This window comes from Mastigoproctus giganteus, chromosome 14 (assembly GCF_048544385.1).
Source record: "Mastigoproctus giganteus isolate SK-2022 chromosome 14, ASM4854438v1, whole genome shotgun sequence".
NCBI lineage: Eukaryota > Metazoa > Arthropoda > Arachnida > Uropygi > Thelyphonidae > Mastigoproctus > Mastigoproctus giganteus.
This window is the reverse complement of record NC_143588.1, coordinates 96,157,144-96,184,811: the sequence shown is the minus strand read 5'-3', so window position 1 is coordinate 96,184,811 and position 27,668 is coordinate 96,157,144. Positions and strand designations below refer to the sequence as shown.

Sequence of the window (27,668 nt, the reverse complement as noted above, 5' to 3'; positions counted from 1 at the left end):
GGCAGCAAGTGTTATGAAGAGATTGGGTGGGCGGGGGAACTGTGTGCATGAAAATTTAAAAGAGATGTATTATTTTATTATTTGGCAAGGATTGTAAAATACAAGAGACGTGATCTTTCCAAAACTGTAAGAATTAATTATAAAGTAATGGCTGCAAATAGCCCACACCTTCTCCAAAAATTGTTATGTTTGAGTGACAGTTACAGTGGTGCAGTACTGACATTGCAGAATTAGTTTCACATATTTTGACCTGACAGATCAAACAGTAACCATGTAAAACTAATTTTTTAATCTACTGCACAGCAGTACTTGATTTTAAAATAGTGAAACTTGATATGTGCACAATTAAAACAACAGGCATTGAAAGGTAATCCTCAGCTGAAGGTGAGAATCCACTTTGTATTCACAAATACAGTTTCAGATGTAATGATATGGCTGTGAATTTGAGTGCCATTTATTCTTGGTTTTTTTGCTTTAATGAAATAGAGACAGGAAAAGAAGACCAATATGGCAAATCACAGAGTGGCTCGCTGTTCACTTCAGTTTTGCTAGACAGCTTTGTTAAACTGACTTGGATGAGTCTAACAAAGGACACACAAGTGTCCACTATTTTCATAAAAAACAGCAGGTACATTTTCAAGATAAACTCCTGAGTTTGTTATCAAGCCTTGATAACAAAAACTCATTAGAGCAGCAAACTTGTTAGCATGGTTTACTATGCAGTCTAATTGTTTTCTAACCATTAGTTATTAAGTATGTGTAATATGAACTATTTAGTATCAACAAATCTCACAATGAAACTCAAATCTTATGAAGTTCATGGATTTCAGGAAAGCTTTTGATACTGTTGCACATGAAAGACTGCTGTAGAAATTGGATCAGTATGGCATTAAGGGCAAGTTGCTACTATGGATAAAGTTATGGTTGAGTAGGAGAAGACAGAGTGCTAATCAACGTACATTGCTCTTCATGGACTAATGTTATTAGTGGTGTCCCCCAGGGTTCGGTGTTGGGCTCACTGTTGTTTTTTATATTTATGAATGACATTGACGAAGGTATATCAAGCTTAACGTCCAAGTTTGCAGAGGATACAAAGGTTGGCAGGGTTGTTAATGACAGTACGCGACTGCAACAGGATCTAGAAAAGTTGGGCAGATGGGCTGAGAGGTGCAAACTGAAGTTTAACATTGACAAATTCAAAGTACTGAATATGGTTAGCAGTAGGGCTTACAAACCGGTTAAATCGGTTTTCATATTGAGTTGTTAAAACCGAAACCGAGCTTCTAAAACTGGATTTGAATATTTTCTTAGTTAGCCCTCGAATATAGTTTTTTGTTACGCACATTTTCTTTTGTTTGTTCGTTTGTCTGGATCGTTCACAACTGCTTTATGTTTTAAGCATGTTTTTTAATTTAATTTAATTTTATTTTATGTTTTGGTACGAATCTCATGGGCAAGTGGCCCAAATCTAGGAGGGGTACCTTTTATCTTCCCACCTGTATCATGGCACGATTCAGGTGTACTCATTTACGACTGAGTGAGTCGGAGCGATAGCGTAAAAGAAATGCTCAACATTTCTCCGTTCCATCTATCTTGCTCGCCAGGCAAGTTATGGAACTCGCCTTATTGATGGTTACCCACTAGAAACAGATTCGCTGAATATTGCATCAAATTTCAATCGTAGAAAGTTTTTTGCTTCTTTATTCCTATTAAATTTGCGATCAAATGTTCTCCAAAAAGCAGCTTCACCAAATTTAGCTTTTATGTAATTTTGAAAATACAATAGATTTAATTGGGAAAAAAAAATTGCAGGTAAATAAATAAAAAATTTCTTTCGTGAAAATTTTGAAACTTGCCTCGTTTAGACTCTTCATTCAGTGCTTGCGGGAGTGACGCATAGTATTGTGCCTTTGTTATCTTCAATATTTTTATTTAAAATTGTCGGTGATATAAATTCCTACTAATTAATATCTATTACTCTTAATATGTCTAAGATGAAATCAAATGTATGGAATTATTTTGCTCGAAAAGCTGAAGATGAAGCACAATGTTCAAAATGTCAGAAGATAATGAAGTCGTCTGGAGGATCTACATCATCTTTGATGTTACATTTAAAGAAAATGCATCAGATTGACATTAAACAAGATAACAGTGAACCTCCCGTAAGAACATTAGAAAACTTTATCGTTAAAAAATCTATGGAAAAAGAGACTTCAAAATTAGCTGCCTGCTTTAGATGGATTTTCTTTTAATTCAATTGCCAAGAGTGAGTTTATACAATCAAGCCTTCACCTTCAGAGAAATAAATACGATAAATTACCACCAGCCTCAGTGAATGGAATTAAAAATATGGTTCTGAATTATTATAAAACTAAGAAAGAAGAACTCATTCAGCATTTCAAAAATTCATTGGTTTTGGGTGCATGGTATTCACTGACTCTATACGAATATACGTCTATACAAAATAAAAGGTATATGAATATAAATGTGCATTCAAAAGACAATCATTGGTCGTTAGGTCTTATTGAGATTAATGGTTCACTTGATAGCAAAAGAACTGAGCAAATTGTGAATGGACATTTGAAGGAATTTGGTTTGAACTTGGATGAGGATATTGTTCCCTGCACCACCGATGGAGAGTAGCAATGATGATTAAGTTTGACAAGCAAATTACGCCTAATCATCAACAATGTATAGCCCATTGTATACATCTGTCAGTCAGTTATAGATGTACTTTATGAAAAAGCAATCAATTATGGTGCCACAGTCTCTGAGTCTCCCAAAGACAATGAAGAAAATGAAAATAATGAAGAAAGTAGTAATGATGAAGAAGTTGAAGAAAGACAGCAAGGCATGCTTTACAAGCCGACTTTACTGATGAGCTCATTTATTTCTTCAATCCAATGGCCAATATTGCACAAACTATTAACAAAGTCAGAAAAATTTGCAAGCTTTTTCGAAAATCGCCTACCAAAATGACATTTTACAAAATTTTGTTAAATCAAAATTTAATGGGAAAGAATATAAACTTATATTAGATTGCAAGAATAGATGGGATAGCACATTCTATATGATTGAGAGATTTTTGAAATTGAAAAATTGCATTCCAAATGCTCTATGTGCAGTACTGTGTTTTCAAGTGTTTTCCAGTCATCGTCAGATGACTGGAAAACACTTGAATTGCTATGCGAAACTTTGCGACCAGTTGAAATTATTCTGAAGGCTATAACCTCAGAAGATACAGACTTACTTAAAGCAGAGTCTTCAATAGAATTTCTGCTTGCTAAGCTTGATACGGCAGAAAACCCATTTTCTTTAAAGTTTCACCAAAGCCTTTTGCAGCATTACAATGCAAGATGAAATTGCCAAACTGTGGCTTTGCTGAGCTATCTACACAACCTCAAAAAGTTTAGGAAAGAAGATTCAGGTTCAAGAACTTTTGATTTTCCAAGTAAGCAAGTTTTGAAAAAGCATGCTGAAGAGATTTGTCAGAGATTGTTTGCAAAACATTCCGAAGGAGTCTTAGCGTTGAATGAAGAAACTGAAAATAAACGAATTGTTCTTTTAGAAGAAAACAAAGACTCGTCTAGTTCCGATGTTGGAGATACACTCATGCGAGAGTATGGTAGTGTAATAAAGAGATTAACTGAAGAGCCTTCAAAATATCCGAGTGAATTGGAAATCAGCAAAGAATTTAAAATTTTGGAGGCAACTAGCAGTAGAAGTGAAAAGCTGGAGAAAGTCTATAGAGCACTGCTGACCATTAAACCAATAAGTGTCCAATCTGAGAGAGTGTTTTCGATCACTGGTCTCTTTAACACAAAAAGAAGGTCAAATCTATCAGGAAAAATGCATAATATACTGTGTTTTTTAAAGGATCATTTTCAGAAAAAAGCTGAGCAATAAATAGTAGAGTAATTTCCCCAAGCTATTTTTTTTTTCAGATCATTTTTATTTTATTATTATTATTATTATTATTATAGGGCTTATTATTTTTTTGTTTACTATACGAGAAGATAGTTTTTATTCAAAGGATTTGAATACAATTTGTAATTTTGTATAATCTCAAGCTGGTTACTTTTTTGGAGCATTTTAATTTTTTTACTATAAGAGGTGATAGACTTTGTTTAAAAGATTTGATTACGATTTGTACAATCTACCCGAGGTAAAATACATACCTGTGTTATAAGCTTTTAATTGTTTTCCCTAAGTTTGAGAAAATCGGTTTTAAAACCGGTTTTAAGAGTAAACTTCAGTTAAACTCGGTTTTGAAATTTCTCGGTTTTATGCAAGCCCTAGTTAGCAGTAATCTGAGTAACATACCAACTGAACAGTACTACACTCAGGGTAGTGGAGAATGAAAAAGAACTGGGGGTAATTGTGCAGTCAGATATATGAAGTTTTCTGAGCAGTGCAGACAGGCAGCCAGAGCAACTCACGGGATCTTATCAATGATATATCAGTATTTTATAAGGCCTTGAATGGGTTGAGCACACTGAATTCTGATTGGATCCTTCCACTTGTTCAGATTACGAACCTAAGGGGGCACAAATTCAAATTAAGAAAGGACAGATGTAGAATTGATGTGCGGAAATTTGCCTTTAGCTAGCGGGTGGTTAATTGCTGGAACAAACTTCCATCTGTCGTTGTGGAAGTTGACAGGTTAAATAAATTTAAGGAGGAACTGGACAGGCATTTGGAGGGAATGGTGTGATTTTTTTTTTTTTTTGGCTGATGCTGCATAAGCTTATACACTTGCTTTCTTGCATCACATGCCACTACTACTACTACTACTACTATTTTGCTAGCAGGGATAAGGAGGCGATTATCCCCATGTATAAGGCAATGGTCAGGCCACACCTTGCATACATATCTGGAGGCCTCATTTTAGGAAGGATGTAGAGCTGCTGAAATGTGTACGAAGAAAGGTAACGAGATTGGTAAATGGAACAAAAGGTTGCTCTTACAAAGAAAGACTTAAGTTCTGCATATTGCAGTGTCTGGAGACTAGGCACCTGTAAGGTTGTTTGTTTGTTATTTGGATTTTAGGAGTATTAGCAACTAAGGCCATATTGCTCCAGGGATATGCGATAGTCATTCCCTGACCTTTCCGCATCCTCCATATTTGGTGGTCACGGGCTCGAACCCCGGTCTAATCAAGAAGCGTGTGCTACGCACTGCTGCTCCTGCCCACCTGGCTACGGAGGCGCCGCACCTGCAAGGTGATCTGATTGAAGTGGATAAGGCCTTGAATAGTTTGAGCAACCTCAATGTTGATGGGATTCTTCCTCTTGCCCATATTAGTCAGTGACATAAATTCAAATTTAGGTGACATAAATTCAAATTGAGGAAAGACAGTTATAGAATAGATGTGCAGAAATTTGCCTTTAGCCAGCAGGCGGTGGAACTTCCATCTGTCATTGCAGAAGTTGACAGCTTAAATAAATTCAAGGCAGAACTAGACAAACATTTGGATTGAATGGATGGTGAAATGGGAAGGGTGTTTCTTTTTCTTTTTCTTGCTGATGCTTTATAAGCTTGCTTTCTTGCAACTAATGCCCATGGTAATCCTAACAACTGTTAGTGTATTGGCTTATTTTAGTCAGCTTGGGCCAAATTCTATAAGAAATTTACCACTCAAGCAATTTCCTTGCTTTTGATCATTTTGGCATAAAGATCTAAAGAAGATTCCATCTTATGGTGCCCCTTCTGTTTTTTGATACTGGGTAACCAGCTGTTTCCAACCTCTTCTCAACTAATGTTGTTATTCCCCAGAACTTCTGTGTTACACCCACCCTCCTTTTAACAATGGTCTGTATAGTAATACAACCGAGATAATAAAAAAAAAAAAAAAAAAACCACAAGAGAAGTGCAATGGGATTGGTGAGGAAACAAAGGGTTGCTTCTAATCAAGAAAGGCTTAAGCTCTGCAAGTTGCAGCATGTGGAGACTAGGCACCCACAAGGTGATCTCATTGAGGTGTATAAGGCCTTGAATGGTTTGAGCAAGCTCAATGATGATGTTATTCTTCCTCTTGCTCAGATTCTGCACCTGAGGGGACATAAATTCAAATTGAGGAGAGATAATTGCAGAACAGATGTGTGGAAATTTGCCTTTAGCTAGCAGGTGGTTAATTGCTGGAACAAGCTTCCATCTATCCTTGAGGAGGTTGATAGCTTGAATAAATTCAAGGAAGGGCTAGACAAACTTTTGGAACAAATGGATGGATGAAATCAGGGCTGGTGCTAGCATTTGTGGCCCCCCTGAGGCAAAACCTTGTAATGGAGCAGCCTAATTCATATTGTATCATGCATATACACTGAGTGATCGCTGAATTATGACCACTCCTATGAAAACTGAATGCGATCCGTTTAACAATTTTAACAACTTTTTAAATACCCCTTAAACTTCTCAAATACCCCTTGTTATATAAATTTTATTTTTTGCCATTCAAAGTTGATTTCAATAAGGTATTTTATTTGGTTACAAGCAAAGTGTGGAGCAATTCATTCAGAATGTCTTAAACTCCAGTTATTTTTGGACAAAATTTCAGTTATCAGTTTCCTCAAACCAGCATATATCATATATCCCAGTTATTTTTTGTGTTGTATTTATATATATTGTATTCAGTGATCACTGAATTATGACCAACCCTATAAAAATTGAATGCAACCCATTGACCAAGTGAGGTACGAGAGTGTGCAGTTAGTTGACTTACGTAGCATAGATAAGGTGTCAGTGGTTCAGTAGGTAGTAAAATTCCGAGTGTGGTGGGTAAAAGGAAGGATTTATCAGACTTTGATAAAAGACAGATTGTGGGAGCTCGATGAGCTGGTGCCTCGATTTCCCAAATGGCTGAACTGTTGGGGTGTTCGAGAGCCACCGTAGTTAAAGTGTACCAGGACTGGCGCAAAAATGGTCAAACAATGACCCGACAGCAAAACTGTAAAGGTCAGCGAAAGATTGATGTTAGAGGTGAGCGCCGGGTCTGACAACTTGAACAGGCGAACAGGTGCAGCACTGTTGAAGAGTTGACTATCCAATACAACATGGGCCAACCCAGAACAATATCTGGCATGACCATGCATCACACGCTCGCATATATGGGCTGTACCAGCAGACGACCCCAATGGCATCCTCTCCTAACCAAGGTTCATCAGCATAAAAAACTCGCCTGGTACAAAGAGCATGCAAGTTGGATATTAGAAGACTGGAAGGTGTGCTGGTTGGATGAGTCACGTTATTTACTCTGCAGCATGGATGGTCGTGTATGGATTTGGCATCAACAACATGAGGCTCTTGATCCATCATGCGTGGTATCAAAAGTGCAGGTTTCACTGGCAGGAACTTGGATCCTTGATGCAGGTGGAACAACGTATCAGTGGTCTCCGCTATCGTCAACTGCTTCTGACTGTGTACACCCCGCTATGTTACCCTTTTTCCCAAATGGCGATGGTGTCTTCCAAGATGACAATGCACCGGGCCATTGGGCACTTGTGCAGGAATGGTTTGAGGAACACAGTTCTGACTTCCAGCATATCGAGTGGCCTCCGAACTTCCCCCGATATCAATCCCATAGAGCACTTGTGGGACACTATGGAAAGGCATATCAGGTGTCTGGATACACCAATCACCTCCATACCTGAATTGCTGGGCGTATTACACACAGCTTGGTTGGTCATAACTCCATACCTCCCAAACGCTTCCAACATGTTGTTGAATTAATGCCACGTCAGATAGCTGCTGTACTGAGGGCAAAAGGACCACCTACCTAATACTTTGTAGGTTCACTCAGTGCATATGCAGTAGCACATCTAGCAGCACTGGCCCTGAGTGAAATGGTATGGGTTTTTTTTTTTTTTTTTTGGCTGATACCGTATAAGCTTGCTTTCTTGAATCATATGCCCTTGTTAATGCTTAGTGTCAATTACTTTCCTTCTTTTTTTTAATTTTTTTTTTTATTTAGTATCTAGATCCCATATCATTCAAGCAACATTTAATTAAATCATCTATCAGGAAAGGAATATTGAATGATAAATTATGAAAGAAATCAGAGTATAATTGTAAAATGTACACTTTTCTACATTACATGAGCTATATAATGAGCTACATAATGTACAATGACATTATACAGCTCATGCAGCATAAAGTTTTTGCCATAAACACATTTGATTTCTTTTCATTACTGCACCTTCCCACATGTAAAATGCAGAAAGGTGCCGTAAATAAAATGAAGTCAAACAGGTTTCAACATGCCTACCTGCCCCACCAATAAGATCCCACAAAAGATCAAATACCCAGGTCTGGGTACTGGTACCCACTTTAAATAAAATATTCATATACTTCAGTGGAGAACTGCATTTTGTTTAGAGTGGTGCAATATTAAGACAACTCATGGCAGAGTGCCTCCCCATCATGAAATTGATGAACTAAGCAGCAAACTTAGTTTTCTCAACATTACATAGAGAATGAGGTATGCTCTGCAGGTACAATGAAGTTATATAGCTCCAGTACATAAGGTTTTTGCCATAAATCCAACTGAACTGGAGTCAATTTGATTATACCATCTTACAGATCAAAGTTGTCCACTTTTTAATGTACTCACCACTGCTTTTTTCATTCTGCAACCAATAACTATGGATATTGTTTTTTTGTTCTTATAATAGTGTTTTACAATTCCACTTTAAGGAAGCATTTTGAGGATCAGAATAAAATCAGGATTGGCAAATTATATTCTATGATGAATACTGCAAGACACTCAGTATATCACTTTTCTCCTTTCTCCAAGTTCCTCTGAACACAGCTGCATGGTCTATAATAAGAAATTCTATAATTAAATATAGCATTTTTAGAAAAAAAATATTTTCACAAATTAAAATACTAGTAATCCTAACCTCTCTGCTCATAAACTGTTTTGCAATGCTAACATCATACTTCACATTACCGGCATGTCTGGTTACAGAACGAAGAAGTGACTCTGCTTTCTGAGTAGTAAGTCCCTGCTTTACTAAAGAATCCTATAAAAAAAGAGGAAAACATATAAAAACCTTAATAGTTCAAAATTTTTGCTTATTTTAATACCATTTCACTTTCATTTAGTATTAGTAATGGCCACATGGTGCAAGGAAGCCTACGGCTTATGCTGCACCAGCCAAAAAAAATAAATAAATAATAAATGAATAACAATAAAATATGGAAATTTAAATGGAAACAGAAAAATATATAAGCTCTATAAATATATATTTATACATATTATATAATATTGATAAAAATTATAGGATATAATGACATTACTGAAAGACTAAGCAAGCAAGAAAAAAGAAAAAGTATTAAATTATTAAACTGAGTTATGGATACGGGGCACTACTAGTTATAGTAGAAACACCCGGCAACCATAATGAAATATAGACAAATGTATACTATCAGTGTATTTGGTAGGGGTGCTGACCTGTCAAGTGTAATTACCATGGAAAAAATTGAGAATGCCGACAAGGTAAAAGCAGATTACTTGAAATTAAATGAAATTAATTAACATAAACATAATAATGATAACAATGGTACCTAAAGCAGTGGATTTCAGGAATTTAACTACTTCATTATGGGGTAGGCAGCCAAAATCGTAGGAGCCACCGCAATAAGCAGGGGTCTATGTTTCTGTTGTATATGCATGAAACATATATATCATAGCCGACCCGACAGAGACCAAAAGGAAGGAATAAAATTCAAGCATAAATAAAAATAAAGTAGGTTTAAAAAGTTAAAATTAAAATAATGCCAATTAAATCCTGTTAAAGGAAAAATGAATGAAAGTTTGAATTCAAATAGAAGGCAAAATTCAGTATGGAATTTACACAAAGTAACTTAAGATAAAGGAATAGAGTTAGGTTTATGACAACTTACTGTGTGCTTAGACTGGAATCAGTGAAATTAGCTGAGTGTGGTGAATACAGAGCTACACTGGAGACAAAGATGAAAGCCGATAGTTCTCTGTACAATATATTTATATCAGTTGAAGTAACCCTGAGTGGGGTGGGGGTGAAATCATCAAAGTGAACCGTACCCGTGTGACGGGGAAAGAAGCAATTAAAGAAATTAAACAAATGAGGCAAAGTGCCAGCAAAGGGAGAATCAATGGCTAAAACCTGATAAAACTTTGGAAAAGTTAAACCTATCATGGACATCCTTCCTGATAGTAGAATAATTGATAAAAATATACCAGTTATTAATGCTCTGAGTACTGACATCTCTCACGTGCAAACTTTTGACTTCAATAGTCTATTCACCAGCATAAACCTAACCAACTTAAAATCAGTCTTGAAGGAAATTTATAATAACTACAAACATATTACTGGTTGTAATTCAGTTTATTGGAACAATCTCATTAATCTCTGTGTTTCCAATAATTACATTTTTGATGGCAGATCTGTATACTTGCAAACCAAAGCTATCCCCCCCCATGGGTAGCCCCACTAGCTGTGTCTTAGCTAATTAGCTAACCTATATCTATACTGGTCTGAGACTTCTCTACCCTCAGACATCAAGCTTTACAGATATATCTATGATTAGCATTAGTAGAGGCATACGATGCAAGAAAGCAAGCTTATGCAGCACAGCCAAAAAAAAAAAAAAAAAAACTCCCATTTCACCCACCCCTCCATTTGTTCCAAATGCCTGTCCATGATTTGTTAGTATTCAACTACCCTACATTTATACAGGACTTTGCTGGTATTTACCCTTCAGAACTTACTCTGAAGAAAACAAATAATAATGACTTTTCAGCCAATTACTTCAACAGCCCTCATACCACAATCAATATATACAATAAAAGAGATGCTTTTAGCTTTAATGTAGTCAGTTTTACCATTGGCACTCTAACATTTCTAAACAAGTGCACGCTAACATAATACTCTCCCAATGCATCAGAATTGCAACAATATGCAATAGCAACAGTCTCTTTTCTGACATCAAACTACTCCATAATAAATTACTATGCAATAATTTCCCTGCAGCTTTTCTCTACCATCATTACAAACAAACAATAAATATTATAAAATTCAAAAAACTTATGAACTACAAGTTTGATATAAACAACATATTTGCTGTTTGATTTCATATTACTTTCAGGCCTGTACATAATGTATAGTTATATATCCCCTAGTCTCTGTCATGTCTCACAGTGTAGAAAGCTTGTGCCCACAGATTGGCTACCTATGGGGGTATTGTGTTTTGTTATGTCCTGCTTGTTGTTTTGTTAAGTTTTGTCAATGTTATTATTATTATTATTATTTAAATTTTTCTTTCTTTTTGTATTTCCTCAATAACAATACTGAGAAACACACATAAGACATTTGTCCAGTCATCCGTCCAGAGACCGACTATGGTACGGGTTTTGCAGCCTTGGACAGCACAAGCACAACTATATTTCCCTTCTTTCAACTTCTTTCTACTGTCCTTAATGACTACAACTTATTTCTCGTGTGAGATTAGGCTGGTCGAGATGCTATCGCTCCTTTTTTCCTCTTAAACAAAGTTTAGTGTCTTTTCTACACTTAATCATCGATTCTCCCTTTGCTGCCACTCTGCTACATTTGTTTAATTGCTTACGTCCCTGTCAAATGGGTACAGCTCACTCTGATATAAATATACTGTACAGAAAAAAGGCTATTGGCTTTCATCTTTGGTCTCCGATACTCAGTCATTCACTATACTCAGCTAATTTCACCGATTCTGGTCTAAGCACACAGTAAGTTGTCATAAACCTAACTTTATTCCTTTATCTGAAGTTACTCTGTTTAAATTTCACACTGAACTTTGCCTTCTTTTTGAATTCAAACTTTCATTCATTTTTCCTTTAACAAGATTTAACTGACATTATTTTAATTTTAGCTTTTTAACCCTACTTCATTTGTTTTATTTATGCTTGAATTTTATTCCTTCCTTTTGGTCTCTGTCAGGTCGGCTATGATGTATATGTTTCGTACATATACATCATAGCAGAAACAGAAATCCTGCTTATTGCAGTGGATTCTATGGTTTTGGCTACCGACCCCATGATGAAGTTTGTTTGTTTGTTTGTTTGTTTGGTTGGTTTTTAGGAGCATTAGCAACTAAGGCCATATTGCTCCGGGATATGCGGCGGTCATTCCTTGACCTTTCCGCATCCTCCATATTTGGTGGTGACGGGCTCGAACCCCGGTCTAATCAAGAAGCGTGTGCTGCGCACTGCTGCTCCTTCCCACCTGGCTACGGAGGCGCCCCATGATGAAGTAGTTAAAGTCCTAGGACTCACTGCTTTAGGTACCATCAATGTTATCATTATTATTTTTATGTTAATCTTAATTTCATTTAATTTTAGGTAATCTGCTTTTACATTGTTGGCATTCTCAATTTTTTTTCCTTGGTAATTACACTTGACAGGTCAGCTCCCCTACTCAATACATTGATAATATACATTTGTTTATATATAAATGACAAATGTCTGAGACTGTCAGAATGTATGTACAGTGCATTCACAGTAACCTTACATATCTTTCCACTGGAAATAATTCATTTATAAGTATGATAACGAAAACAAAACAACCAAAATAAATAAACATAAAAAAAAAAAAAAAGAATAAGAAGAAAAAAAGAAAGTTAATTATTTTATACTGGTGCAAAGTCTGATTTTATTAAATGTACAGAAATATTTAGCTGAGGTTTTTCACTGTCATCTACTGCTAGTTGGATAACTAACTACACTGCCTGCACCTTGGTGGGTGTGTGGGTGTGGGTGTGGGGGGGGGGGGAGGAAGATCATATCTTTTTTTCATATAATTTGATTTGGGATGATATAGCAGTAATTATTGGTACATGTATAATTAATATGATGACCATCAATGGCAGAAATATGAAAAAGAATCAGCATAACTGAAAGCAAAAAAATGTATGAGCGAAAATTACATCAGTTAATTTAGAAGGGAAGATGTGGACTGCAGTTCTCCAATGAATGTTAAACCTGAATATGACACAATAACTGCAGAATTAGGACCAGAGAGAAACACAGCAAAATACAAATCACTGAAAGCCTTTAAATGATTCCAGCAAAGGTTGCATAAGGCAGTCTACAAACAGTATAGTAGTACACAATAATTCCGTATTAAACCCTATATTAACTATCAAGATTTTATAAGATTTTATCCTTCATTCTGAGAAAATATCAAGATTAGCAGAAGGAATAGTTGGTGAATATCAAAGTGGGTTCTGTGCAGGGAGGTCAACTTTGATCATATATCCACCATCAGACAGATCTTGGAGAAGTACTGCGAATAAAATATAGATCTGTACCATCTCTTTATTGATTTCAGCATGGCATATGATAATGTAGATAGAGTAGACCTATTGAAAATGATGGGAAGCCTGGGCAGTGTGCTCCCCAGAAAATGTTTCCAGCTGAGTGTCATTATGAAGTAGCCGGGTGGGGAAATGTAATACTTTGTATAGTATGTTCAAATTAATATTTATTTAAATCAGTGAGCAGTACCATACGGTACCGCGAGAATGGCTTAAATTTTAGCCGGGCAGTCAGTTAAATTCACTGGGCGGTGTACCCATTCGATAGGTCCAGGGGAGAACACTGCTGGGCATACCAAAAAAGCTTGTAAGGCTGACAAAGATCGTGCTGAAAGAAAGCAAGTGCAAGGTTAAGGTGCAAAGGAATCTCTCCGAGTCCTTCGAAGTGAGGAGAGGGCTGAAACAAGGGGACCCCTTGTCTCTGGCCCTTTTTAACTTGGTATTGGAGAGGGTTATGAGGAAAGTATCGGCCACCACCACCTTCAAAGGGATCATATATAACAGACTCTACTAGTACTTAGCCTAAGCAGATGTAGTGATGACTGCAAGAAACCCATATATTCTGAGGACAGCTTTTGAAGAGTTAGAGAAAGAAGCAGAACGGGTTGGGCTGAAGGTAAATGAAAATAAAACAAAGTTTATGATTACAGGTGGGAGGGTGAGATAAAGTACCCAACAGATCTGGCATACAGCGAAGCATAGTTTCAATAAAACAGAATCCTTTGAATATCTAGGAGCGCTATGATTCAACATGATAGTAGTAACACCCCAGAAATTCAGGCTCGTCTTAATGCTGGTAATAGATGCTATTTTTCCCTGCAGAAACACTTTCGATCAAAACTGCTCTCTAGAACAATGAAATTAGTGTTATACAAAATAGTGGTATGACCTGTCGTGACTTATGCTAGTGATACATGGGTACTTAAAAAGAAGGATGAAAAATCTTTAAATGTGTGGAAAAGGAAGGTATTAGCATGGAGATTAGTTGCGATCCTGGTGGATGCGCGTGAAGGACCATGAAGAATCAGAGATGGGGTAGGAGCAACGTACATTGACTGAATTTTGATGTAATTTAATTTTAAGTGTCTCCGAAATTAATAGTTTGGTATAATCATGTCGGATGCTGAGAAGTTTTGCTTTATTGAATACAAAGGTATGGTCTTCCCTGATTGCATGGAATGTGAGGACAGATGTTGAATCTTGTCTCATTCTCGTATTGAATGTACAACGAGTGGATCCCTGGTATGAGGAGTTGTAATACTTGCAAGGATTGCAAGATACAGTGTAGACTGTCATTTAATTGGAATGTGGACGTGGATTGGACTTCATGGTTTTTTAGGGCAGCATGTAGTTTCATTGTGGGTTTGGCTATGACTTTGAATTGTGTGTCTTTGAAAATACTATTTAGTTGTTTGAACCATTGTTCAATATATGGTAAAGCAATAAAATATTTTTTTTATGTTATTATTGTTGATAACAGGAGAGGTGTTACGTAATCTGTTTTTTGTTTATATCCTTATTTCGTTTATAATGGGTAGGGTATAACCTCTATTTTGAAATCTGTTTTGTAGTGTTTGTATTTCTGTGTTTAGGACTGATTCAGATGTTCAGTATTTGTAGGCATTAAGAAGTTGATTAAGGATGATGGATCTTTTATAGGTGAAGGGATGGTAGCTGTTGTAATGAAGGAGCATTCCAGTTTTGGTGGCCTCTCTGTATATGCTGAATTGGATTTTATTCATAACCCATGTGAGGGTGAAATTTAAAAAATGTAATGATTTTGTTTCAGTGTATTTGGATTCTAGAGTGAAGCTTAATCTTACATGGATATTATTTAAGTTTTGTAGGATGCCGTGTGTGGTCTCAGCATCTGTGATGCAAAGTATATCATCCAGATATCTACCACAATAGGTGATCCGAGGAAGAAAGGCAGTTAAATGTATTTTTTCGATATTGGTAAGGTATATTTCTGCAAGTAAACCACTTGAGTTTAACCCCTTGGGTAAGCCATAAACTTGTTTGAAGACTTTACCTAGGAGGGTCATATAATTGGGTTTCAGTTAAAAGTTTTATCAGGTCAATATTATATCATATAATATATGATATCATATATGATATATGTGGGAATATATATTCCCACATATACAATATAGTCAAACCGTTCAGAAAAACCATAAAATTTGGAATAAAAAAAACTAAGATTTGCTATTTAACATCCTAAAAGATAAAACACTTAAAGATAATGACAACCTATTTTCCCTGGATGTCACCTCTCAAAGTGAATGCCGCATACACCCTGGACATCGTCTGGGACATGCTAAACAAAGACCCCCTACCAATTAACCATACAAAACTCAAAACTCCCGATTACTGCTAAATTCGACCTGATAAAACTTTTAACTGAAACCAATTACATCACCTTCCTAGGTAAAGTCTTCAAACAAGTTTATGGCTTACCCATGATGTTAAACCTAAGTGGTTTACTTGCAGAAATATACCTTACCAATATCGAAACAATACATTTAACTGCCTTTCTTCCACGGATCATCTACTGTGGTAGATATCTGGATGATATACTTTGCATCACAGATGCTGAGACCACACATGGCATCCTACAAAACTTAAATAATATCCATGCAAGATTAAGCTTCACTCTAGAATCCAAATACACTGAAACAAAATCATTACATTTTTTAAATTTCACCCCTCACATGGGTTATGAATAAAATCCAATTCAGCATATACAGATATACAGAGAGGCCACCAAAACTGGAATGCTCCTTCATTACAACAGCTACCACCCCTTCACCTATAAAAGATCCATCATCCTTAATCAATTTCTTAATGCCTACAAATATTCAACATCTGAACCAGCCCTGAACACAGAAATACAAACACTACTAAACAGAGGTTATTCCCCTACCCATTATAAACGAAATAAGGATACAAGCAAAAAACAGATTATGTAATACTTCCACTGTTATCAACAATAATAACATAAAAAAATATTTTATTGCTTTACCATATATTGAACAATGGTTCAAACAACTAAATAGTATTTTCAAAGAACACAATTCAAAATCATAGCCAAACCCACAACGAAATTACATTCTAACCTAAAAAATCAGGAAGTCAATCTGCGTCCATATTCAAATTAAATGACATAGTCTATACTGTATCTTGCAAGGATTGCAACTCCTCATACCAGGAATCCCCTTGTACACTCAATATAAGGATGAGACAACGTCCAACATCTGTCCTCTTATCCCGCTCCTCAACTTAGGAACTCACATTCCAAGCGATCAGATAGTGACTGGAGGGAGTCTGAGTTGTGTGCATGCGGTGGGCATTGTCAAGGCCACGTTATGAAAAACATCTGGGTATATTCTTACCATGTGTACGCCATATCCAAAAATTTCATTACTTCATACAGCATGTCCCACCCACTTTTTCTTACTATTGAATACACCATGAACTGTCAAACTAATAGAGTAAGCTTATCTGTGAAAAGATCTAAACTCCCAAACACTTCCGATAACCGGAAGTGTTTGGGAGTTTATAACTCTGGGTGTTTTGGGAGTTTAGGAGTGCTGATAACCGAGATTCTGTCCATTTCCACTTGCAGTTTGCCAAACCCCATGTACTTTTTCTGACAGAATCTCGGTTATCAGTTGATTCAACTACTACTCATCTCAGTTGCCCAAATTATTCGCTGTATGATTCTTTTCGCCTCAAAGGTGGTACCTGTGCATATGTCCATTCCGATATCCCCTGTCAGAGACTTGGTAATTTGGAATCTTCTCTGGATTAAAATCTCTCTACCTCATTGCGTCAAATTCATCTGTTGTCTCTACCGTTCTTCCAACTCCATTAATCACTTGGAGCTCTTTGACTTCCTCTCTTTGCAACTTGACTTTCTCCAGTCCAACTTTTCTAACAGTGAGGTAATTTTCCTTGGTGATTTTAATGTTCACAACTCCAGCTGGCTTCTCTTTTCTAGTCACACCGACCCAGCTGGTCGAGATGTTGAGGCTTTTGCAATTACTAATGACCTTGCACAGATTGTTCATTTACCCACAAGAATACCGGACAATCCTAACCATACAGCCAACACGCTTGATCTTTTTCTCAGTACACGGTCGAAGTGAGAGGTCCTTTAGGCACCTCAGATCACAACTTGGTGATTGTCTCTTCTCCGGTGGAGCCTTTATCTCAAGGCTATTCCCAATCTCGTGTTGTATGGCATTACAAGAATGCAAAATGGGATGACCTGCGAGACTTCTTTTCTTCTTTTCCTTGGTCGGATTACTGTTTCAAAACTTCTGATGTCAACGTTTGCTCAGATCGTGTCAGTGAAATTATTCTTGAAGGAATGGAATTCTTTATCCCACACTCCACTTTAAACTTGTCCTTTATCTAAACCTTGGTTTTCCAATAAATGTGCTAAGGTCGTTCAAGAGAAGAACGTTGCATATCGTAGTTGGCTTGTTTCTAATTCTTCAGTGTCATTTTCTGCCTACACCAAAGTTCACAACAATTGTAAAGTAGTTATTAATCAGTCCAAACTAGAGTTTGAACAGGGTAAGAGTAGAAAACTTGCTTCTTGCCCTAATGGTAGCCGAGCATTCTGGTCTCTTTCCAAAGCTATTGGCCGTAACTTTTGTTCATCTCTGCTCCCACGTTTGTCCAAACCAGATGGTTCTGTTGTCACTTCAGCCAAGGATAAAGTTGACCTGCTAGCATCCCATTTTTCTTCCAACTCATGTATTAATCATCTTGGTAAAACACCTCCCACGATTCCCAGCATGCTCTATTCAATGCCTCCTGTGGTCTTCCGTCAAAAGAATTTTGACGAATCTTGATGCTAAGAAAGCTCCAGGTCCCGATGGTATTTCTCCACTTGTTTTCAAAATCTGTGCTCCTGAACTTACCTCTTGTCTATAAGAGAGTTTGGTTTTGGTTTTTTTTTTTTTAGGAGTATTAGCAACTAAGGCCATATTACTCCGGGATATGCAGTGGTCATTCCCTGACCTTTCTGCATCCTCCGAATTTGGTGGTGATGGCTTGAATCCCGGTCTAATCAAGAAGTGTGTGCTACGTACTGCTGCTCCTTCCCACCTGGCTACAGAGGCACCTCTACAAGAGAGTGGAATACATGTAATCGATTTATACAGTTATTCAACTACGGAGAGTATCAGCACCAAAATGTTCTGCAGGACATCATAGAGGTAATTCTTCCATTTTTAAACAAATTTACTTATAATGTAGAACTTATTGAGCCATTGCTGCTCTGTTATATATTAATTAAGCACAGATTAATATAAGCATCTGAAATTAAAAGAGCTAAATATAAGATATATACTTAACATTGAAGTAAAGCAGGCCTACAACAAAACAAAACATGAAAATGTTTAAAAAGTATACAATTTATATATACAGTCAGTCCTCGTATAACACGTGTTTACATTACACGAATTCGATCATACACGATTTATAAATAGGGGAACGATATCTCATATAACACGAACTGAATTCGCTTATCCACGATTTGCTTTTGTGTTTACAAGAAACGGCAGTGGAACGGAGAATCACCCCAACAGAACGCAACACGATAGGAATGAAGAGAAGATTCTGAAAATGTATTTATGTTTTTTTTATCAGTGAAGGGGAAACACATTTCACTACAATAACGTAAAAACCAACACAATTCCAGCTATCGGTATAATCGCAAATGCAATTAGATAGAGTTTATTACCAGTTTATAACAGATTCCACTGGCAGAAACGCAACTAGAAATTGTTTTTATTGTTTTATGGTAGTAACCCCTAGAAATGTGCTTTAGTAAAATATGAGGTGTTAATAGTGTATCTCTGCCTTTATGGTGTTGTTTATTCAATTGCTACAGCTTTGTTTATGTGTATCAAGCGTGCCTCCTCGTTTTGTAATTGTGCTTTGTTCCCTAAAAATGAGTAAAATACTTAAAAGGTGTGAAAAGGAAGCTTCCTGGTGAAGACACTGCAGATTCAGAGAGAAAAATAAAAGCAATATCGATAAACAGAGGCAGACTGAGTCAAAAATTCTTACCCCGGAAAATTTATGGTGGCCTCATATTATGATTTATGGCCAAAATCACACCGGCTTCCGGCCCACCAGGGTGTCCCCGGTAAGGCTTATGGCCAGTCCGCCTCTGTCGATAGCAAAAAAATATGAAATTGTGAAATGCTTTGAGCAAAATGAAACACCATGTGCTACAGTCCTAAATGAGGCAATGCCGAGAATTAGAAAGAATGCAGAGAAAATAAAAAGAACTTTCATAGTAGGACCAACTCAAAGTGTAATTAAAATCCATTAGATTAAGACACAAAGAATTAGAGATGGAACGGCTGTCATCTGTTTGAATAGAAAATCAAACAAAAAAAAAAACGAGTTTGCTTACAATAGAAGTAAAAGCAGTAGCAATGTTTTATTACGTAATAGTCGTAATAAAATGCGTAAGTATTTTATTATGACTATTTATTGTGTTTGGTAATGTTCTGGTTACAAATGTGTGTTCAATCTTGGGTGGTCGGCACCTAACCCTATTTTTCCCATTGGGCCTGTTGTTTATATTGCACGATTTTGCATTGCACAAGGGTTTCTAGGAACGCAACTATCGTGCTATACGAGGACTGACTGTATATTCATAACATACACAGAAAAACATTGAATAACCTAAATCTGAAAAAGATATATATATATAAAACAAAAAAAGATATTATTACTGACATAAAATATAACAAAATACTAATTTCTATTAGGACAACACTTATTCAAGATATATGTGTGCGTGTGTGTGTGTGTGTGTGTGTGTGTGTGAGAGAGAGAGAGAGAGAGAGAGAGAGAGAGAGAGAGAGAGAGAGAGAGAGAGAGAGAGAGAGAGAGAGAGAGAGAGAGAGAGAGAGAGAGAGAGAGAGAGAGAGACTCCTCAAATCACAAAGAAAATTACAATAAAACTACTTCTAAGCCAGAATAAAATTGAAACCATATATCAGAACTTGTTACCAGTTAGCTCTGAACCTCTAGTCACGTTTGTAAAGGTTATTGAAAGGCTTATTAAGGCCTGTATCAGATATCCAAAGCAAATATTTCAGAGTGGGTGGTTAACTTAACTTCAGCCATCCCTATCAATCATCATAGAATTAGGTACGGGAGTACACGTGAACAGGCGAAGTTTTTACGGCGCCAGCTAATAAAGTTTTCTTAAATTTTTGCTTTTTTATTGACTTAAATTGCCATATTAATTTATTTTCTAGTTGTTTTATATTCCTAGTAACAATACCTTAGTTTAATTTGAAATTAAGAGATTTTGTAGGTTATTACATAGTAACGGTAAGGGTATCTAATCCATGTGTAAACAAGTTTTGCAGCTCCCACGAATGCTAAATTTTCAATTATATTTAGCCAGTTTATTGACTTAATTGTTAGAATAAATTTTCTCTAAGTAGCTTATAGATCTATTCAAGCTCCGTGGTTTCTTTTGAATTAAAAAAAAAAAAAAAAAAAAAAATGCCGTGAGTTAGGGTTGAATTTGAAAGTGTCTGCAATTCTGCCAGACACAATATGAGGGAGTATATTATGAGAGCCTTGTCGATCAATTCAGCCCTGGAGAGATTGTGCAAGGCTCAAGGGGTAGAATTTTTCTCAGCCTGGTCGGTACTTGTTAACAGGAGAGACTGCTTCTACAGGGATGGGATACACTTAAATAGAAAGGGTGCAAGAATATTTGCTGATGCTATCGAGGCAGAGTCAGGTGGGTTGGAAAACTGCTAGCTTGGGGGGATACACGGACTAATAGATTAACAGTAGCTTCTGGCAGAGGTAAACGGGATTCTTGCACTGCTTCTATTGAAATGCAATTGAGGCTGGAAAGCAAGGCAATGGGGATTTCCAGGACTGCTGGGAGTCATAGGGGAACAAATAAACACATGGGCTGTTTTAGGGTAACTAAGAGTAGAAATGGGTGCATGTATACTTGCATGTACACAAGTGCTAGGAGTATAGTTAATAAATTTGATGAGCTGGAAGTGCTAGTCAAGACATCAAAGGCAGATATTGTTGGGATATCAGAGACGTGGTATCACACAGACATAAACAGTGCAGAATTGGAATTTGGGGAGTACTATGTGTACAGAAAGGATAGACAGGACAGCAAGGGAGGAGGGGTTATGCTGTTAGTTAAGAAACACAAAATCTAAGGAAGTGCATCTAATTGATGTTAGTGGACAATGAAATGTTGAGTCTGTTTCTGTTTTGTGTGACATAAGCACTGGGAAAGAAGACCAAAGACCTCTTTGGTCTTCTTTGACATGAATAATGTGTTTACCAACATCCCACAACTTATCTACCTAAATTAACAGTAGGACAATAATACTTTAGATTCTTAGGACAATTATATGGGCAAACAATAGGACTTACAATGGGAAACATTGTCTTAAGATTGTTGGCTAAACTATTTTGTGTAAACTTTCAAACAAAAGATCTTTATAAATGCACCTCTCCAAACCTACTTATTATTCTATGAAATAAAGAATTACATAACTTTCATAGGTTCAGCAACAATTTGCACCTGAAAATAACATTCAAAATACAAACATAAAAGGTATAATGGAAAACCCAATGCAGAAAGGTTTTGCATTTTCTCCTCTAACTACCCCCTTCAACATTAAAAATATTTTAAAAGGATTTGTTTTGAAAGCTTGTCACTCCTTACAAGAACAGATGCTTAAAGATGGAGTTAACTTTATTTATTATACCTTTATAAACAATTGGTAACAGACAAAACTGATTCACGATACTATAAAAACAAGACAAATTTCATAATTTATTGCATTCCCTTGCACCAGACTGAAAAAATAGACAAATAGAACAATATTGTTGCTAGATTCTACACCAACACCTTAAAAAACACAAAGCACTCGACCACAATTGAGATTTTTCAAAGATCTCAATTTTAAATAACAACAGTCCACAACTGACTGCTGTATACAATAAAGAATTCCTAAGAGGGTGCAATAGACAACATTAACAGGAACAAAAAATGTAAATAAACAGAAACTACATTCATATATCTAATAGCATACTCAATCAGATTAAAAAGAAAAAATCCATCTAAAATCACAGCAGGTAATAAAATCTAAGTCCAGTCACACATCTTGTAAGATGTCAGAGAACAGTTTGAATACAACCCTGTTACTTAATCCTGTAATTCCACTTAATCCTAACATAATGCAATAATAATCTTTTCCATAATCTTCCCCATATCATAACCTGTAATGGGGAAGTCATGGCCTGAGGAATTCTGCAGTAAATAAACTACAGCTCATTAATTTACCTTTTCAGTTTAAGGATTGCTAGCATATACAGAGAGAAAATGTTAAATTGTAAGTTCATTTGTTTCATTGTAGGTAAGCAACAGTAGTACAGCACAGATGGCAAGTAAAGTAACATTTATATATTTTTTTAGAGATAATTATTTATATCTATTGCTGTATAACCATATAACTGTGTGTTTTCATGCAAGTTAAATTACGAAATAATTTAAATAGTAATATTAAATTAAATCCAGAAGGCCATTCTCCTTTATTTTTTTTTCATTATTTTAAGATGAAGAATTTATGAATAATTCAGAACTTATGTAGCAAGATGGGCTTCATTTATTTTATTTTATACACAGAGATAATGAGGTCAATGGATAAAGAAGTGGTGCAGGATCATCTTAACAGTAATGCAATTATATAACAATCACAGCATGGATTTGTTAAGTGGCAATCTTGTCTGACAAATCTGATTAGCTACTATGATGGAGTAAGAATGGAACTGGATGCAAAAAAACAATTTTGACATTATATACTTAGATTTCAATAAACATTTTGATACTATTCCACATGAAAGGCTACTGTACAAATTGGAGCAGTGTGGCATTGAGGGAAAGTTACTGTTGTGGATAAAGGGATTGTTGGCAGTCAGAAGATAGAGAGTATATATAGTAGTAGTAGTAGTAGAGGCTTGTGATGCAAGAAAGCAAGCTTATGTAGCATCAGCCAAAAAAAAAAATAAAATAAAATAAATAAATAAATAATTGCACACATCCAATCCCTCTAAACGTTTGTCCAGTTCCTCCTTGAATTTATTTAAGCTAACTTCCACAATGACAGATGGAAGTTTATTCTAACACTCAACTACCTGCTGGCTAAAGGCAAATTTCCACACATCTATTCTATAACTGTCTTTCCTCAATTTGAATTTATGCCCCTCAAGGTTTGTCATCTGAGCAAGAGGAAGAATCCCATCAGAAATGAGGCTGTTTAACCCATTTAAGGCCTTATACATCTCAATCAGATCACTTGCAGGTGTCTAGTCTCCAGACCCTGAAATTTGTAGAATTTAAACGTTTCTTGGTAAGATCACCCTTTCGTTGCCCTCACCAATCTTGGTGTCCTTCTCTGTACTCACTCAATCAACTCTACATCCTTCCTAAAATGAGGCCTCCAGATCTATGCACAGTACAGAAGGTGTGACCTGACCATTGCCTTATACAAAGGGATATCCTCCTTTTCCCTACTAGCAAAATTCATGTATATCATTGACAATACCACATGACCTGCTCTGGCAGCCTACCTCCACTGCTCAGAAAATTTTAAAAATGACTGCACAATTACTCCCAGGTCTTTTTCATTTTCTACCATCCTAAGTGTAGTATCACACAGATGGTATGTTACTCTGGGGTTACTTCTACCCATATGCAATACTTTGCATTTGTCAATGTTAAATTTCAGTTGCCATTTCTCAGACCATCTGTCCAAATTTTCTAGATCCTGTTGCAGTAGCACACTGCCATTACTGTCATTAACAACCTTGCTAACCTTTGAATCATCTGCAAACTTAAACATTAAGCCTGATATACCTTCATCAATATGTATATACCTTCATCAACAAGTATTGGAATTTTGGGAGAACAATGTATATAGAAAGGATAGACAGGATAGGAAGGGAGAAGGGGTTATGTTGTTAGTTAAGAAACATAAAATCTAAGGAAGTGCATCCAGTTGACATGGGTAGACAGTGCAATGTTGAGTCAGTTTGGTGTGACATAAACACTGAGAAAGGGAAAATGAGAGTAGGGGTGAGAGTAGTATAGGCCTAAGTACAACGAACAATTATGTAGAGAAAGAGTGGGCCAGTTAATCAGAATGTCTTGTAATGGGGGATTTTAATTTTCCAGATATTGAACTTGTGGGTTGGTCACTCGCACGCTAGCAAGACTTGTGGATTTATTGGAGGATTGTTTTCTACAGAAACATGTTCGAGGGGCAACCAGAGTGGGTAATACTTAATACTCTTGATCTGTTTATCAGAAGTGACTCATGCATTAGAAATTTGCAGATAAAGGAACCATTAAGTGACAGCAATCACAGTCTACTGATGTGGGATTTACTTAAAGATGTAACTACCATCAAGGGTAAAGGGAAGGGTTTTTCTTTTTGTAAAGGTGACTACAGTGGTCTCAGCAGTTTTTAAATTCTATTCAGTGGCGTCAACTGATGTTAAAAACATTGAATTCTAAATGGGAAGCCTTCAAGGAATTAATCTCGGAAGCTACTAGGCTTTTCATACCAACTAAGAAATATTGTTCAAGATTTAGGCTTAAATGGATGTCAGATGAATTAATGAGGCTTGTGGCAGAGAAGAAAAATGCGTGGGATGAATTGTAGGAGTTGTTTTTGTTTTTAATGGTTAAAACCAATTGTGCTACCCTGCTGGACTCAGGGAGGTGGTTTGTCTCTTACTTTATTCTAAATTAAGTTTCAATCCTTAATTGATATATATAAAAAGTCATGGTACATGTTTATATATTTTATAGGGTCTCTGACCACTAAAAGATTCCTAAGTTCTAAGAGAAAATGTGAGCAGAATGAAACAAATTACGCATCGCACATAACTTAACAAAAAGGAAGCTTTAATGTGACAATTTCTTAACAATGGGTTATTCAAATAACATATAAGAAGGTTTCCTTATAATACCACTTCTTATAATTAAATGAAACAATCATCAGCCTAGATCACCTTTAACAAAATCAATCGTTACTCAACATTATCTCCAAATTGGCCTACAAGGCTGAAACAATCATATTGAGCAATTAGACTTCAAACCAGCCGGTATTTAAATAAACAAATTTCGATACTGCAACTAAAACACTTTATTTACAATAAAATAAAAGTATATAGAATAAATAAAAACGGAAATATAAGCTAAAACTGATGTGGTTTAATTTACAATAAAATATGAAACGTAAAATAAAATGTGATGATAAAAGCAATAAAAATAGTGAAATAATATACTAAAATACCGTAACAACTGTAGCTTTTGGAGACGTCGGTCTCCTTTCTCAACAGCAAACTTCTGCTGTGCAGCACATCCATGCAGATCCACGGCACTCATCACATGGTTCCTCAGGAATATGGTTGGAATTTCCCATTTGCGCACCAGAACCGCAAATGGCTCGGGAGCGCGCTAGCTGAAACTGTTCATCTCGTCTAAGAACAGCTGTTTCAAAGAGGGGATATAAGCGTACACCCCTGTCTCTATTAATGGTATTGCTAACTGCACCAATATATAAACTCTCAAGCCATTTACGGTCCCAGAACCCCTGTGCATGATCCGTGATGACAGAATCCTTAGGGGAAATTTGATGTTGCTTCACCCAGCAGTGTTCTGCCACGGCAGACTTCCTGTAATTTGCGGACTTTATTACGGGTGGATGTACCCGTAATGAGCCATTCGCCCCTGTGAGCACTGCATACTTTCCCTACTATCCGGGCCTTTCAGACCACATTGCACGAATAATTCGGGGGTGTCAGATACACTGTGTGCAACTCTCGGGACGGAGGTTGCACACAGTGATATCCCGTGTCAAACACCCTATAACAAAAGAAGCCAACAGTGGGGTGGTATACAAAATTAAATGGCCGGACTGTGGGGTGTGTTATGTGGGCGAGACAGGGCGATGACTGAAAGACCGTCTGGGGGAGCATATGAACGCAATAAAGTCCGCAAATTACGGGAAGTCTGCTGTGGCAGAACACTTCTGGGAGAAGCAACATCAAATTTCCCCGGAGGATTCTGTCATCACGGATCATGCACAGGGGTTCTGGGACCGTAAATGGCTTGAGAGTTTACATATTGGGGCAGTTAGTAATACCATTAATAGAGACAGGGGTGTACGCTTATATCCCCTCTATGAAACAGCTTTTCTTAGACGAGATGAACAGTTTCAGCTAGCGCGCTCCCGAGCCATTTGCGGTTCCGGTGTGCAAATGGGAAATTTCAACCATATTCCTGAGGAACCATGTGACGAGTGCCGTGGATCTCCATGGATGTGCTGCACAGCAGAAGTTTGCTGTTGAGAAAGGAGACCGACGTCTCCAAAGCTACAGTTGTTACGGTATTTTAGTATATTATTTCACTGTTTTTATTGCTTTTATCATCACATTTTATTTTACGTTTCATATTTTATTGTAAATTAAACCACATCAGTTTAAGCTTAGATTTCCGTTTTTATTTATTCTATATACTTTTTATTTTATTGTAAATAAAGTCTTTTAGTTGCAGTATCGAAATTTGTTTATTTAAATACCGGCTGGTGTGAAGTCTAATTGCTCAATACGTTACTCAACATTTATATCATATTACCTTAATTCTCCATCACAAAAAGCTATAACTTTCAAACTGTACCTAATTAACATCAGTCATATCTCTAACATTTACAAATTCTATTCAAAGGGGTTAAATCTCTCCCATAGACAATTAGTACAGGTTTTACTTCGGTAGGAAGACCGAATAGCCTTGGGCAACCAGTATTCTAAATTATAGTGTAATATGTCCATTAGTTCAGTTTCTTTGTAATGAAATAAGTTTACGGTTCTTTACTCACGGTTCAAGAAGGCCTAGGCTCCTCTTTTCCCTTCTTGGGATAACTGCCCCGGTCCGAAGATTCTCAACATTCCTATTATTCGGATGATGCGCCTTCCCTCCTTAAATCAGGCCCTTCTCTGCTCCTACACTTTTCCATCCTATCACTTTATCTGGACTCCCTGAATTTCTGCAGCCTTTGCAACTCTTTGTTACCCTTTTTCTTCCCACTGTGCTACTGAGCCACTAAATACCACACATATTCCAACTTCACTCCATGCGACTACTAAACTTCTCCCAAGACAAATGCCTTACCACAACCCTTCCATACTACACCTCCCGTTACATGCAGGGCTTTCATTTACTTTTCCCCCTTCAATTAATCCCCGAT

The 27,668-nt window shown here is 36.6% G+C and overlaps 1 protein-coding gene across 1 annotated transcript in view; it reads right to left on the bottom strand.

Annotated features, from left to right (window-relative positions):
• poe (E3 ubiquitin-protein ligase-like protein poe) overlaps nucleotides 1-27,668 on the bottom strand; it is an 849,790-nt gene that overhangs the window by 544,989 nt on the left and 277,133 nt on the right. Inside the window, exon 24 of the mRNA XM_090388478.1 lies at nucleotides 8,895-9,017. Coding sequence (XP_090244604.1) covers nucleotides 8,895-9,017 — 123 coding nt within the window. The remainder of the gene's footprint in view (nucleotides 1-8,894; nucleotides 9,018-27,668) is intronic.